The sequence below is a fragment of the Amphiprion ocellaris genome, chromosome 7 (genome assembly GCF_022539595.1).
Source record: "Amphiprion ocellaris isolate individual 3 ecotype Okinawa chromosome 7, ASM2253959v1, whole genome shotgun sequence".
Classification (NCBI taxonomy): domain Eukaryota; kingdom Metazoa; phylum Chordata; class Actinopteri; family Pomacentridae; genus Amphiprion; species Amphiprion ocellaris.
The window spans coordinates 20,858,938-20,875,345 of NC_072772.1; the positions used below are offsets into that span (position 1 = coordinate 20,858,938).

At 39.0% G+C, this 16,408-nt stretch overlaps 1 protein-coding gene across 1 annotated transcript in view; it reads left to right on the forward strand.

Moving 5' to 3' along the window:
- Positions 1-16,408, forward strand: part of zgc:153039 (uncharacterized protein LOC767698 homolog) — a 90,259-nt gene that overhangs the window by 45,628 nt on the left and 28,223 nt on the right. Inside the window, exon 9 of the mRNA XM_023268796.3 lies at positions 10,494-10,618. Coding sequence (XP_023124564.2) covers positions 10,494-10,618 — 125 coding nt within the window. The remainder of the gene's footprint in view (positions 1-10,493; positions 10,619-16,408) is intronic.

Sequence of the window (16,408 nt, forward strand, 5' to 3'; positions counted from 1 at the left end):
CAACACTGTTCCAGGATCACCACAGTCTCTTGGGTTTAATAACGTTAAATGAGTTTTACAGAAATGTATGAATCGCTTACTGTAGCAATTACAGCCTCAGTGTTTGCAAGGATATTGAGCTTTCAAAATGAAAGTTGCTTTTTTTCATTTAATACATCTTAAAAGTAGGGCTGGGACTTTAATGCGTTAATTTTGATTAATTAATTACAGAAATAACGTGTTAAAAAAATAACGCATTTTATCGCACCTTTCTCAGTTCCCTTATTTCTGGCACACTGGTAACAGTGATGCACACTCCAGCCCAGTAGGTGGCGGTAATGAACCTAAAATCTGTTTGCCAGCCATGAAGAAGATGCACAAGACGCGCTGAGTGACGTCAGCGCACAAGAAAGTTTGGTGAACAGTGAAGGAAGACGAGACTGTATTGAGCTTGTTGGGCAGAAAGTTTCCTTTTAAAAATCTTCCTGATGGCAGCTTGGATAAAAGCCTGGTTGTGTGCAAATTGTGCAACAATGAGTTTTGTGATCACTGCAGCACTTTAAGCAAATAGACCACTTTTCAAAACAATGCTTGAGTTTACAAAAAGTTTGTAACTTTACTTTGAGTTTGCAGTAATCTGTGAATATAGTAGACAGATGAAAAATGCAGACAAATATAAATGAGGCTCTGCCTCCTCAATGGAGCATTAACTTCAACCACAGAAATGTTTGACTTTTAATAACTTAAATAAAAAAACTTTTAGTTTATGAAAAAAAAATTTGTTTATAAATAAAATTTAATATTCCTAAAAAGAGCCATCACAATTACACCATTTATCAGACCTAGAAACTATGAAAACAGAATTAATCTATAGATTTTCAACTTTTTGGAGGTCCTTGAACTACTTATGCTTATGTTATGTGTCATACAGTGGAAAAAATAACTAAATCCAGACTTTAAATCATCAAAATCACTTTTTTCTACATGTGCCATTTTAAAATTGTATTAACTTTATGAATTTTAAATTATAAACACGAGTATGTCTATTCATTGATTTGACTGTCAACCAAATTCATTTGAATTACAAAACTTTAAATGAAAAAACTTTATTTACTGTGTCAAAAATTGCTGTTTGACAAAAATGTGATCAATCGCGATTATTTAATTACAAAGCCTGTAATTAATTTGATTAATTTAAATATATAATATATAATCATTGTATATCAGAGCAGGCCTTTGCCTGATCTGAATAGTCAGTGTTTGAAGTTCTTGACTTTGAAACTCAAAATGGTTGTGACATTGATTTACTGCAGTGGAATGTAGTGAAGATAATCACTGGCAAATCTATTTTGACATCTCTGTGGGGAATAACTGCAACAATTTTCAGGCTGTAACAAAGGTCTGTAATGTTAGTTAAAGCAATTTTCTCACTCATGCATGGTTGTTAAAATAAACGGAAAATATAAAATAGCTGAATAACAGTGTCAGTTGCGTGGTGTAACATTATGGTACCAAAACAGCAGCAGTGTAGAAATCACTCTGTATGAGTAAGTGATATACGAACATAACACGCTTCACTTTCTGATAATCTTAACAGCCTGTATAACATTTGTTAGGGACAAAAAGTAAGCAGGTTTCTCTTGAAGTGCTTATGCAGCATCTGTACTGGCATGATCGGCCACTTTAAGTTTGTATTGCTTACAGAGCTCCTTGTCATTGGTCTCTATCTGAAATACTGTCACATTTAAAATGATCATGAGTGAGGTTTTTTAGCTGCAGCTTGTTCTCCAGGGGAATGTACGCTTTGATTGAACACAAGCATTTTTGAGACGCACTGTTGTTGTCGTTGATAACATTACGTCGCTAAATCGCCTCAGATCTACTGTAGACACAGACTGCTGTTTAATCTTTATTTTTTTATGATTCTCAATAACCGCTCATCCACACGATTTCCTCTGGGCCCCAGTGATAGACCTGCCCAGTTTGAAGCCGATTGGCTGTGGCTGTCGAGATACGGGAAAATCATACACATCCAGACCTTCCTTGATATATTAGAGAGGTTCACAAGCCTTTAGCATAGTGACAGGAGTATGTGCCAGGCAAAATTAACCCTCATCAGTACACGTGGTAAAACCTACTTCATCTGTACACTTGGGGTCCAGCTGGACCCCAGTAGTATTTCATTTGTTTCATATTTCTGTACCTGCCCATCTCCTCTCAATGTATATTTTCCTAAAATGTGTGTCATCTGTAGATACAAATGTGAAAGAAATAATGAAATTACTATTGATGATTAAAAACGTGTATTGCTTACAATGTTAGTGTAAGAACTCCTGAATGGAAATGAAACACAATGCAACTGAAGCAGTCATCACAAGAGCAACATAACACAAACATACATACATAAAAGATGCACAGTCCTTCTGGTCTGGCTGGGGTCCCCATGTACCCTAAAAGATTTTTTTATATATACACCACAAACCTGGTTGGACTCAAATAAGCTTTGGTTTATGTGATGGCAACTATGTGGGTGACAACTACCTAAAGGGACTGAAAAGTCCAACTTACAAATAAAAAAATATGACAAGCTATATACCCCTGGGGTCCACATGGACCCCAGGTGTGCTGATGAGAGTTAAGCCTAAAAGGATGCATTGTGATCTAATATGTGCTATATTTGACTAAAAAACAATTGACAACTTATCTGTGATTGATCCATCTGGACCAATCAGTAGGAAAAGTGATTATAAGTTAAAAAATGCAGTACAGGCTGAGGCCAGAAATGGTATTAGAGCAGCAGAATGGAACAAACTGTTCCCCTCTGTTTTTTACTGTGACCAAAGACAGCAAAAAATCTACCAGTGGTGTTTTTTCTCCTCTATTGTGTCTTCTAAGTGGGGGAAAGAAGTCAATTTAGACTGAGGAGAAAATATTGGCAGAAGAGAGGAGGGTAAGGATAGAGAGACAAAGAGGAGGTGGAGGATCTTAGGAGCAAATAGGCCTGACTAAACCATCATTATCAGAGGTGAGTGTTAAAGGCTGAATGGCTTGTCATTATTTGCGTCCTTTCTTTCTCTCACTCTCTGTCCTTTTCCCATGCTCCTCTCTTCATCTGATGCCACTCTCCAGGAGCGGAGGAGGAGCAATTAGATGGAAATCATTAGCTGCGTCTCCGCCACCATCAGATATCATTGACTCTCATCCTCTTTCTCTCTGCTTCTTCCTTCGCCATTTGAATGATTCACTGATGACGAAAGTGCGATTGTAATCTTGCCTTGAACACTCGCACACTGTGGGATTGAAAAGGAAGAAGCGAGGGGGGGGGTCGGGTCGGCTGTCTTTTATTGGATTTCAAAGTAAAGGAAAAATATCCGGAGAACATGGGGAGGGGAAAAGCAGGAACAGTTAGAACACTGAAGAGGATGGGTTTGGATAGGTGAAGTGAAAGTAAGTTGCGTAGATAAATGCGATTGACGTTGAAATTTTACATATGTGCGTTACTTTTCTTCGGTCTCTCCCAGGCTTCACAATCAGGCATTTGCAAGGCTTGTTGTGAAAAATACCTGCAGTATTCTTGAATCCCTGAAAACTTTTTCAAGAAATCTATAACAATGCTTTCTAATTTCACAAATTACAATGTAAATGCTGTTGTTGATCTGCATGTTTGTTCACACCTGACTTAGCAGCTTGTGAGCGGTTTAATTTTGACAATGCCATCTCTGTGATTGCATGTAGAGTTGTTGTCCACATTGATAAGTTTGCTAAAGAGATAGAGCCAAGTTAAACCATTATATTTTATCAAACTACAGAGTAGGGATCGACTGATTATCAGCCTGGCTGATTATTGAGGCAGATTTTTTCCGTATTTTTATTGGCTGATCATCGCTAACAAATTAAATGCATTACTTTGGTTCTGATGCGACCTCCTCTGCGGTCACCCTGTTGTCTCAAGCAGTGTCCCATCCACAGCGCTGTCTGATTGGCTGATACATGTCACAAGTAACAGCCAATCACTATTGTTTACATACACAGTAGACAAAATGCATGGGAGTGCATTTGCTGAGCATAAAAGTCAACTTGCGGTGCTGTGTTTGGAAGGTAAGGTACTAGACAATGCTGAAGGAGTAATAAACACCGCAGTCTTTCACAAGCATTCTCAATGTTACACAGAAACATCCCAACAATTCAACTTGTAGATGTTAACAAGTGGTGCAGCTGGAATGTACTCTGCTGATAAGGCTAGGCTACGGCTATTGCTAAGAAGTTTGATTTGCCTTTTAGCTTGCAGCTAGCGATAGCTGGATCACTTTAACATCTCGCTAGACTCAGACTAACTTTAGCAACCTGCTCTAAGTGACAGACACATCTCTCTAGCAGAGACACAGCCTGCATAAACTGAACAAGAAGCACAGCTGTCTCCACAAATCAGGACATTAGCTGCTTTTACAGTGGCTAAGGTTATGCTAACGGCTAGCTGCTATGTTTGGAGTCAGTCGGAGATGACCCTGAAATGCTGTAACAGGAAAACAATAACTAAAAATAAGATATGAATCTTAGCAGACAAGAAAAATGATAGAATAGAAAAAAATTACCAACAAAGAGAACAGCAGACGGAACTGCACGAGATAAACTGCTGTTGATCTCAATCAGTTGGCATTGTAGCGTCATGTGAAGCTTAAATGTCATCACTCGTATTTCTATTGTACATATTCAGTTACAAAAATCTTTATTAATGAAGAAGCCTCACTATACATTACTGCTTCCCTGCTATCACAAGCTGTTAATATATAATATTTAATGTATATATGTATAAATTCAGTAATAGTATACCTTTTTCATGCACAAATCTAGCTAATAATGTCAGATTCCCTGTTATCACAAGCTGTTAGTAAATAACTTTTAATGCATATTGGTTCCAAATATCGTTCAACATCCTGTCTCGATTACCAGTAATCAATATCGACATCGGCCCTAAAAAACATATCGGTCGATCCTTAACTCCAAAGGTGAAAAACATTTGTTGCACAATGAATCACACTTGTTTGAAAAAAAATGCTTTTCTTTCAAAAATAAGGACATTTATAAGTTATCCCAAATTTTTTAAGGGTAGTGTATCTCAGGGCTTGATTAGCAAAATGACATTATCTGTTACTTTGCTCACTGGATGCTCTGTGAATTCTTTGCACAAGTTACCATGTTGGCTATGTAAGCGAATTAATTTTGTATTTAATTTGAACAACTTGATTTTGACTGTGAAGGGCAGCAGTTCTCTCTCTGATGTCTGAGGTCCTAACCCTAAGTGTTAGCCTATAAATCCCACAAAGGAAACACATTTGGGCCAGTTTTATTCTTCCAGTCACCACCTAAAGCTTGTGACCATTTGTCAGGGTTGCAGTGTAGTCTGACTAGTAAATCTAGCATTCTACTGCCCACTTCAGCATCCAAGGTACTATTAGCACAGCATAAATCCACTTGTTGATCACATGTTCCATCTTACCTTCACTCCTGAACGGCACCTTTAGATGCTGAAACTCCTTCAATAGTGGCAGTGACTCACACTCTACCAGAATGGAGCCATTTTCTTGCAGAGCATCATGACCTTCGATTACAAAGTACTGACTCTCATCCCTACTGCTCTACATTCTACTAAAAACCATCTGTGCTCTTAAGATCATAGTCTGAAGAATTCAGCAGAACCCTGTGTAGCGATTTGCTAAGTTTAACCTTTAAGTGTCACAGTAAAGGAGGTTATTACAGTAAATTTTTGGATTCCTCTTTTGTATTTCCCTTACCTCAAAGGTTACAAAAAAGTTTGTCTTTCCAAAAAATCACAAAAAGTAGTTGCAGACAGTATCCGGTCGTGTATTGCATACAAGCAAACTACTTGCGAGCATTGGCTGTGACAATAGTGACAAATGGTGGAATATCACTGCTGTGTGTTTCGTGAACTTACCAGATGTTGCCATTTTCCAAATCTATATAAACCTCAGCAGCTTTACAGCTTTACAGTGCTGCATGGCATGCTGGGAATAAACAATCTTACATTATTGGATCAGTACAGGGAAAACAAATGTTACTGAAGGATGTACAACTTACAGCAGCGGTCTCCAACATTTTCTGCACCACAGACCAGATTCAAGCAAGACAATTTTCTATGGACTGGTCATCGCGCACATAACAAACAAGGAAAGCACTCAGAGAGCACAGTACTCCGCCAAGGCTGCTTAGTCGTGTCATTTCCGACGGATGAAATCGTTAATAAAAAATGACCTTGCACTGAGCACAGGCATGTGTTATGCATGTGTACATTATGTACGGATACTGAATTGCGTGACCTAAATATGCAGCGGGCAGAAATTGATGGGACTCAGAAACACCCCCACAATTTAATCAGTTGTTCCTTGTAACATTTCCGACCGATAAGTCCCAATAAGTCTGCAGCAGTGAATTTGTAGTAGGATCACAATCATGTGATCTTCAGCATGCAACTGACGTAGTGTTTACCTGTTGTCAGGGTTACACTGACGCCGTGCCACTATCTCTCAATGATACAGAAAACTTTAACAAATTTGTGGATCCAGACTTTATGCCGCATCACTGCCAAAATCTAATCACTTGGTCCTTGTGTCATTTCTGACCTTTCCTGAAAATTTCACTCAAATCCGTTATTCCATTTTTGAATAATGTTGCGCACAGACAGACAGACAGGCAAACGTACGCCGATAGTCACATATCTCCGCCACGGTCTTTGGCGGAGTAATAATGATTTTTTTTTTTTTCGAAAAAGAGTCCTACAGAAATAAAATTACTTGTTATTGCTAAATATTGACTTACTTTTTCTTCTGTGTCAGCATCAAGTCTCTCCCTCTTTTAAAAGAAGCTCCAGAGACGTTTGTTTTTAATCAATTTTGGCTGATTGACGGCTTCCTTGAACATCAAGTGTGGGAAACAAGCAAAGATGGAAGCGACGGGACGATGATCTAGTCAATTTTTAAAATAAAACACCCTGCAGACTTCACAAGAAATAAAATATACAATGTATCAAAATAAATTTTTATATCAGAATTTTAATTTTTACTGCAAAAGGATTTTATGGTAATATAGAAGTTTGAGAAAACTAATTATGTCGTCAGCCCAAATAATCTTTAACTTTGTTTATTGAGTGTTTTTTCTTTTTTGGAAAATGAAATACACTCAACATGTGAATGTATCAACCACATAATTACTGGCACTTATCAGTTGTTAGTGTTATTAGTATTATCAACATATCGATTAAATTTTTTTTAATGTCACTTTTATCATCCATACTGGTAAACTGCAACACCTCTAGTTTAGAGCATTCCTGGGGTTAAATATCTCCTTTGCTAGGGTTTATTGCACATCTTGATTGACAATAGGTTCTTTAACTAGTCATAGCTTGTACAGATGACTTTTTGTTTTTCATTTCTGTTGCTGTGTATCCCAAAATAGCTAATTAAAGAAAACTAACTCTCACATGAATGTTGACACAAAATAAGTCAGTCTGGCAGTTTGGTGTCGAAATTTTTATGAAAACTTCTTACCAATATTTATTTAGAAAACTTGTGTTTACTTTGTCTTATCACCTCATTAGCCATGCTGGGCCTGAACCTAAACACACACTTCTGCACTTAGCGCCCGATTGTTAGCTGGAGACATTTCTGGGAAAATACAGCCTCTGTGGTCCCAAGCATGACTGAGCTGCTTCCTCTCAATTCTCCTTATTTAATAAAAGCTTTGCTGTGTGCTCAGTTTTCACAGAAAAATGTATGGCAATTCATGCACACCGGTCTCCAGTAGAAACAGTCTTTTAGATCAGCCCACAAAAACGTCCCCAGCAGAGATTTAGTGTGCCTGCATTCACCCAGTTGGTGCACCATCACAGCAGTTGTCCATGCAGGCTTGTGTCTGCGTTAATGGCTAATTAATGCTGTGGTCGAGCCGGCTCCCAGGGGAACGCTGGAGAGACACCCACTGACTTTGACTGCTAGAGGTCAGAGATGCTCTCCTGCTCACTTTCTCTTTTTCATTCGTCTTTCTCTCTCTCTCTCTTTTCTCCTTTCCGTCTCATCTTTTCCCCTCTTCTCCTCTCACCCTCTGCCCTTCTCCATCCTTACTACTCCCTCAGTTCGTCTCATGTGATTTTCTCTCTCCTTCTGACCGCCTGTCAATAATGTGGCATCATTAATCTCAATTCCCTATCATTACCTTCTCTCCTCACTCTCCTCTTTGAGTTTACTTCTGCCTCATGGTCACAAAGTTAGTGATCACAGTGTTGCTACTCTCTCTTTTCTGTAAATACCAAGGATGTGCCCTTGAGCCCAAGAAACCAGTATGCTCCAAATCCAGTGGAGTTTCTAAGCAGCCAGTCGTAAAACGCGTGATAATTGGACAGTTCTGTGTTTTTACAGTCCAGTAGCTACCTTCTTGTTCTGTGTTTTTGCAGCTCACACACAGATGAAAAACATACACTTGATTGTGATTATGAAACATACACAAAAAAAAGTTTCATTCAGCATAGAAGAAATTTTGATGGTTTGCCTTAAAGATTTTCCGCCTGTTTTTCCACCAAATTGAAAATGTGCTCCATAGGAATGAAAGGTAGCAATAAGAAAGCTATCTATTTTTGCAACTTGGAAGTGTTCACACCATCTTTCCACATTTCTCTTAACCAGATGTTATTGACAATGAATGTAATTTAAACCTTAAATGAATAGTCGAGCTACAATATCTGTGATAATCACTGCAGGTGTTGTGTGTTGCTAAGATAGAGTGCATATACTGTTACAGCATTAAAGTAGAATGTAGTTACTTTGAATGATGGACTTCAGCTGATGTGGGGTCTTCATGTTTGTTCACTCTTAAGGTTGTGTGATATCACATTGTTTCAGCTTAAATACATCAGAGATTTCAGGAAAAAGATCAGGTGGAAGGTATTGGTCAGACATGGTGGCAACCAGTATTTTCTAATAGTAAAATTTACAACATATTTTGTTGTGTCACATGTTTCTTCATGGTTTTGATATCTTCAGTGGTGTTGTACTCTCATGTTATTGATTACCTTGCATAATAATTGGGAGTATCAGCAACAGTTACAAATCCTTGAAGCCCTTCTCTGGTCACTGTTTTTACCCTTAAATTTTCTGTTGTGGAAACAGGCTAATTCACATTCCTCTAACATTCACTTAATGAGATTGTCAAATGTTGTGTTTGTGGCACTTCTCTCCTGACGAACCTTAAATGTCAGTTGCAAAAGCAATTGATCTAGCTTCAAGACACATACTTCTACTTGAATATTTGCAACTTGCTAAGTAAAATGTATTCATCATTTATTGTGATTAGTAAATTGTCGTTATTGTACAAAGATAAAATTCAGGTGAAGCAGTGGAATTTCTTGCTGCTCTCATTTTTCCTCCTTGGTAACTGACGGTGACTTACACAGGGTCATGTTCACACGTTCTGATGTCAGAGAACATGGCAGGGAGCAGTACTTATAATGAGGTCATCATTTCCCTCTCCTATTAGAAGGCAGCGACTCCACCGCTGTCAGAGAAGGTGAATCTCATATATCCGTGTGCTGTCATTATTATTACATGTGCGACTCTTCCTGTAAAGCTGAGAATCTGAAATGTAACTCCATTTGGCTGTGTTGTCACGTAGCTGCTATACCCAATGTAGCTGGCCGCATGCAGCTGAACAGCAACGTAGATACCATCTTAATTCAAACTGAACATTAGCCTCAATCATTAGCTTCCAAAGTGGAGCCAGGAGACCACCTGTGGTCCTCCCACGGTCCCCAGGAAAATGTAGAACAATTTAATTTTAACAGTGTCTTAATCTCTAGGTGGTGGTCGAATCTCTCCTTAACGTGTCCTTTAACCACTGTGCAGCCAGGTAATCATATCTAACAGAGGTTGCCAGGGACACAAATGGACTCAATTATCTGGGGATCTCTGACTTGAGAAATGTGTGGAACTGCTGGCCCTGTTAACAGCTAACTTAAAGCTCCTATGTTCGAATTCGGCTTTACAGTTAGTACACAAAAATGGTTTGGTATCTGATAACTGGATCGATGCTGGATCTGACTAAAAGCTCAGGTTTGTCAAACTAGGAGGTTAACCAATCTTTCATCACGTTTTTACCTCTTCTTGCAATTATTTTTAAGGAGCAAAAAGATATCAAACATTCAGGTAGCAGGAGTCTTATTTTTAACTAGCCATGACTGTAGCTTTTGCCGGTGCAGGAACATGACAGTGAGGTAAACACTTGGTGAAGTTGCTTAGAAACTTGATACATCATCATCATATTTTCAGCCAAAGCCCACATGAACATGCTAATCACATGCCTGACTTCATACTTTAGTCTTATGAAAACCTGTTTCCAATGCACTGTTCTGTCCAGCTTTGGAATGATGTGTTGCTGTGAATTTTAATCCCCTTCTTTGTGTTTTTCCTCTGTCTACCTCTTCCTTTGTTTTGCTCTTGCTTTCTTTCTAGCTGGTGCTATTTTCAGGAAAGCTCAACACCATCGCCAGTATTGTGACCATTTTCTTCCTGCTGGTGTATGCTGCCGTGGACTTGGCTTGCCTCGCCCTTGAATGGGCCTCTGCGCCTAATTTCAGGTACACATGTCACTTACTTATGACACACACACACATACATGCACACATTTCTCCTGTCATAACAAAGGCCTGTGTTGTCACTGTGATTTTCTGTGGCTTTTCCTCACTGAACACACTCCCCTCCTTTTGCCTTTTCTACCTCTGCTATTGTTTATGTAGTGGATGTTTGCCAGCTGGATGCTACTATAGCGACGGTATACTAATTAAAAGACATAAAACTGGCCACTGCTTATAGCCCCATATTGGAGGGGGATGGACAATAAAACTGTGAGTGTGTTTGTTTTTGTGAGGGTACAGTCTGAACTGGATGTTGAAGTAACAGTGTGTGGAGATGCTTAGAGATTTAAATTTACAATGTTTGTGTGTGTGCGTCTGTGTTGTTTGTATTCCTTGGACACTTGCAATGATCCTGATTTATATAAGCTCCCTGAAGCCATTTCTGCAGCACAGTATCATAACCTGCTTACCGGGTGTACATGTACACAGCTCGATGACATCATGACACAGCCAGAGTTTAGCATTTGATTCACTCTGCAACTTTTTATGACTCACTCCCTATTTTTTGTGTGAGGTGTTGATGGTGTCACACAGGAAATATCTTCCAAAATCCAATAACCAGTTTTTTTCTAAAGGTGTACCTTCTCCACTAGCTTTGAAATACATTTTGGACGTGATAACTGCAGCTGTTTTTATTTGTTATGGAGGAGAGAAACTGTTTAAACACCGTATATCGCTTTATTGTTGTGACAGATTGCCTCCAGCGCTGCATTTTCTGTTATATATTCCTCTGCAGTGATGGAAGTTGGAAATGTAAGACATGTGAGAACACTTGCAGCTTCCCACATCAAGGACACATGAGTCAAGTGTAGCTGAAATCAGGGTACAGCAGCAAACAGTGTCAACATACTATACATCTAGTAAACAAAGGGTTTGAAAAGTAATTCTCTGTTTGATGAGAGCTTCCTGTAATATTGATTCCCGGCCCAGTGGGATTTCTTCAGCTGTTCTGTGAACATTTGGTTGAATGATATGAGTAGATTAAATTGGTTGCTGTGTATTGGAGCTGTGCACCACAACCGTAGTCTTGTCTTACTCCACGAGAGCAATTTATAGATTGAACGCCTCGCTTAAGGGCATTTACAGGGCAGGAGAGAACTGACTCACCTGTAGGATTATGCTCTTTGACAACAACTGCATCCTTTTTTTTCATGTTGAATGGGAGCATTTATGCCTCACAGAGCTATGAAGTGAGACACAGAGATGATTTTGGTTCCAATCGTCCTGTCTCTTTTTAAGGAAAGGTCACCAGAAGTCATTCTGTATTCTGTAACACCTCAGTTCTATCTTAATCGAACTTCAGTGCTTATAAAACTGAAGTGCACCTACATGGTGGGAGTGTTTTCAGTATGAACTCCGTATAGAACCGTATACACTATACAAATCACCTAAATGTCATGTGATTAAAAATCGTATCACCTCTTGTCAATTGCATTATTTCAAAGTTGACAGTGTTTCGTCTTATGAACAATCATAATACTTTAGAAAGACTGAATTGAAAATACATGCCCCAAAGTAGAATGTCACTGCAATGAAAATGAATACCTCTAAACCCTGACCACAACCTGTGATCATTGAAACTAAATCGAGGACGCCTGTGATTTCCAATTAGCCCACTTGAATGAAGTTATACACACAAACAGTCATAAAATAACATGATATTGAATGGTATAGTATGGTATAGAACAAACCACAGTCCCACTAATTAAAGCTGCATAGCTGCCCTTCTAAAATGATGCCATGTACAGGGTGCTTCTTGCACAATCTAACTTTAAAAACAGACAGTCGGGTGTGTCAGACCTAGAATCTTTAGTATAAACCTAACCAGGACTACCACAGTAAATGCACAGTCCCAACAGTGTAGCACATAGTTAGGAGTGTGATGCCATGAGGCTCCATGAGTGCAGAACATGTTGAAGAGGTGACAATTATTGATGGAACCACGAATTCCTGTGGATTTACCAAAATACTGACTGATGAGAAGAATCCCATTCAGCAGAAGCTTTAACCATCCAAAGAACACTGCCAAAATCAGAGTTTTGAAAGGAGAAAAAAACCCAAAACTGCGACTGACTTTAATCCAACAATACACGTTTGGGGTATTTTAAAGAGAAAGGAAGAGCAACAAAACCTCAATCTTCAGCATAGAGCAGCTGAAAAAAATACTCTGAAGAAAGGCAGAACATCTCTTCAAAAATTAGTGCAATTCTGATGTCTTTAATGTTGAGGAGAATTGAGTCTGTTTAGAATAAAAATGAATAAATGATGCACTGAATGAGTAAAAGATGTAAATCTGTGATGGAAGGTGGACTGACATTTGTTGCATTGACTTATTACTGCTGGGGCTGTATTTTTAATATAGTAAAACTATAACTCCTAGTTTTTAATTATACATACAGCAAATATCCTACTGTTCAACTTAGAAGTAAAACAATGGCTGTGATGTAGTAACGGTTTTGAATTGTTTGACTAGTAAATGATATTGCTCAGTGGTTCTGTTGTATACTCTTACATATTGTATACTTCTAATGTACGTTTACCCCGGTCATCAAGCAATTTTGCCATATAAATAGACTTTTTAATACTTTAAAATGGAAAAATATCCACAGGTGAATGCTTTGAAGGAACTGCTGTTCCAGCACATAAAGAGAGCTGGAATAAAAACTGACACTAAAGTTTAAGACAACATGCTTTGATTATTTTTTCCTGCAGGTGTCAGGTGATTGACAAGAGTGAAACATCTATCATTATAAGAAAACGCTCAACCCAGACACAAAAATAAATAACTGTGCCGTCTGTGTGTAGAACGAAGGGAGAGAATCAACCTCAGTGTTACAATCAGATGCATAAATGATTCGAATATATTAAAATCTAGTGTCATGTTTTCTGATTTCAGTTGTTATCCTGTATTTTAGGTTATAGTTGGTAAATTCGCTAAATGTTTATTTAATGTGAGAATGCATTCATCTTATGGACTTGATGTCGTTAATGGTTCTCACTTGGGTGTACAAGTAGAATAAAGAGCTCAGCGTTTCCTGTTAATTCTATGTACTTGTCTCTGATTTCCATTAGTAAGCCTTGTTCCAAGTCTGAAGTACTGTTTTTCAGAGCTCAGTTTAGTAGGACAGCTGCTGGGTCCTTGATTAGTGGCACTATGGCTCAATCTTCCCCTCCTGATTATTGCTGTAACTGTGATTTGACAAATGTTTAGTTGCTCGCTAATCGTCCTGTATCCTTTTCCATCTTTGGAAAGTCCCACAATAACATTTTTCAGTTCCTTTGGCACTTCTTTTCTATGTTGCAGCCATGATGCAGGTATGCTGATGTACACAGCCCATAGGTTAAAAAGTAAGAAAGTTCTGGTGTTTATGGGTCAATTTATAACTGTGTCCACACTAATTGTTTATCACAGTTGGGCTTTCTACGAATATTACAGTTACTGAGAGGTGATACAATTCTGAATCACCTGACATTTAAGTGATATTTAAAGGAGGTGTACACACTATTGTTGTATAAGTGATATTTAAAGGAGGTGTACACACTATTGTTGTATACTGTACTGTCAGTTTAGTACGTGGCATATCCGGACACATACCTGAATCAGTATGGGTCAAATGTAGGCTTGGAGTACAGAAAATGACCCTAACATTGCAACTAAATGTCAAAGGCCAATGACCCTATTCTTCACACTACATGCCAAATGGCTGCATATGATAGTCACTGCCATGGCATGCAGAAATAAGCTTAAGTCAGCACTGTACATCCAGTCATACAGCTGCTGTTATTGTGTCTTTTTATTCACATAGAAGGTAGACTTCTGACAAGAAGAGTTTTTCTGATTAACATTACCTTATAAAGTAACAAATACAAAGGAATGGATGTATTCTAAACATGCATACCAGGCACAGGCCCAGAAACCCCAAAGGGCCAGTAGACCCCTGGCCCAGAGAGTAAAATTTGATATTTCTTGTTGGAAAGTCACTCAAATAACTACAAAGACACATAAAATAGCCACAAACAGATTGAAAACAGCTTCAAAGATGCAAAGATGCACAAAGTCAATACAAAAAATGACTACAGCCACGAGAGAAAGCAATACAGTTACAAAGAAACTCACAGTGAGTATAAAGAGATGGAAAAATGACAATCTGAGAGTTGTGGTTCAGCTGTAAGATGATTAGGAATGTAATTTTACATGTCCTTCAGCCTGGGATTCTTTCTCCTTTGTAAGAGGAGTATGGGACCTTTTATTCCCCAACTGCGTACATTGTAACAGCGGCTGACAAAAATACATAGTTCTTGAGTGATGTTTTTAAGTGTACGAAAGTGGTATATATTACCTTCTGTCATTTCCAAGTTGCAGTGCCGAACTGCCACAAGAGTGCACTGTCGACATCAGTATACTGCATATATTTACGTGAAAGGCTGGTTGCTGAAGAGTGTAAGAGAATAAATAACTTTCTGTGTGAAACAGTACCCAGTGTTTCCTCTGGTGCCTTCCATGGCCTTCCATGTACACTGCTGTGTGCTATCTGCTCATGCCTCGTTATCACTGTGTGACCGCTGGCAAAAGCTACAGGACACAAAGTTAGCCGCAAAACTTTTTCTACATCCTCTCCCCGTTGACCAAGGGACCAGGGGCCCCCAGAGCTGATAAGGCGACTTGTCTGGCCGGTCGCCTGCTTTGAGCCTCCTCCCCTGAGTTGTTAATTCTGTTAGTTCACTGCTGCTGTGTCACCGGGCACATTTTAACGCTGCGTGTTTATGTGTTTATTGGTTTAATTTTTCTTCCTTTTTTTTTCCACTTGTGTTCTGTGCTTCTTTCTCTCCGCTTTCAGTCTGGCTCTCTCCCACATCTCATTCCAGGCGAAAAGAATTAAAAGCCATTTAGCGCCGTCTCTCCCCCTGAGAACTGCTCTGTAATTAGCATAACTAATTTAGCAGAAATATTTCCCTTTCCCTTAAATTTGCTGTTGTGTAGGGGAGGGAAGGGGCTGAAATTATGATGTAGCGGAAAAGATGCCTGCTTGTTAAGTGTGTCTGTGTATATTTGTGTCTGTTTGTGTATGTGTTGGCACAATGATATACAACAAGAGAGTGAAGGTATGCAATTTTGAAGACTGGGTGTTTATCCGACATCGCAGTCTTTTTTTCTGATCATTGATGTGCGAGTGCATGTACCTCTTGGACTATCTGTGTGTGCTCGCTTGCTTGTATTTCGCCTCATATTTATGTGTCTGCAGCTCTATCTTTGTGTGTGTACTTTATGCGAAGAGGCTTGTGTTGGCAGCAGCTTTATCAGCGGTGACTCCAGCTGCATGGAGTGTTCCTCAGGGGGTGCTGTGTGTCCTGCTGCTGATGCTGCACGAGCCCCAGCCGCTTGGACTAGCAGCTTTAACACGCATGAGCACACGCGTACGTAAAACATGTACACACAGGGTCACTGGCCAGGATTCAGGACACAACTGAGCACTCCACACTGATGCCAAAGGATGTTTGTGGAAAACGTGGAGCTCACAGATGCGATGACCTTCAGTCAGACTAAAACTGGCTTCTCAACAGAAACACACACATTTTTCAACTTTTTTTTTTTTTGTTACTTTTACCAGCTTTGTGCCATCTGATGTCCAAATTACTGCAGTATTCTCTTCAGCCACTTTGATTGCCTTTGTTATAATGTGTGAATTGACCAGCTGAACCATTAGCTCCAAAAACAAAAGCTTTGTCCTCTGC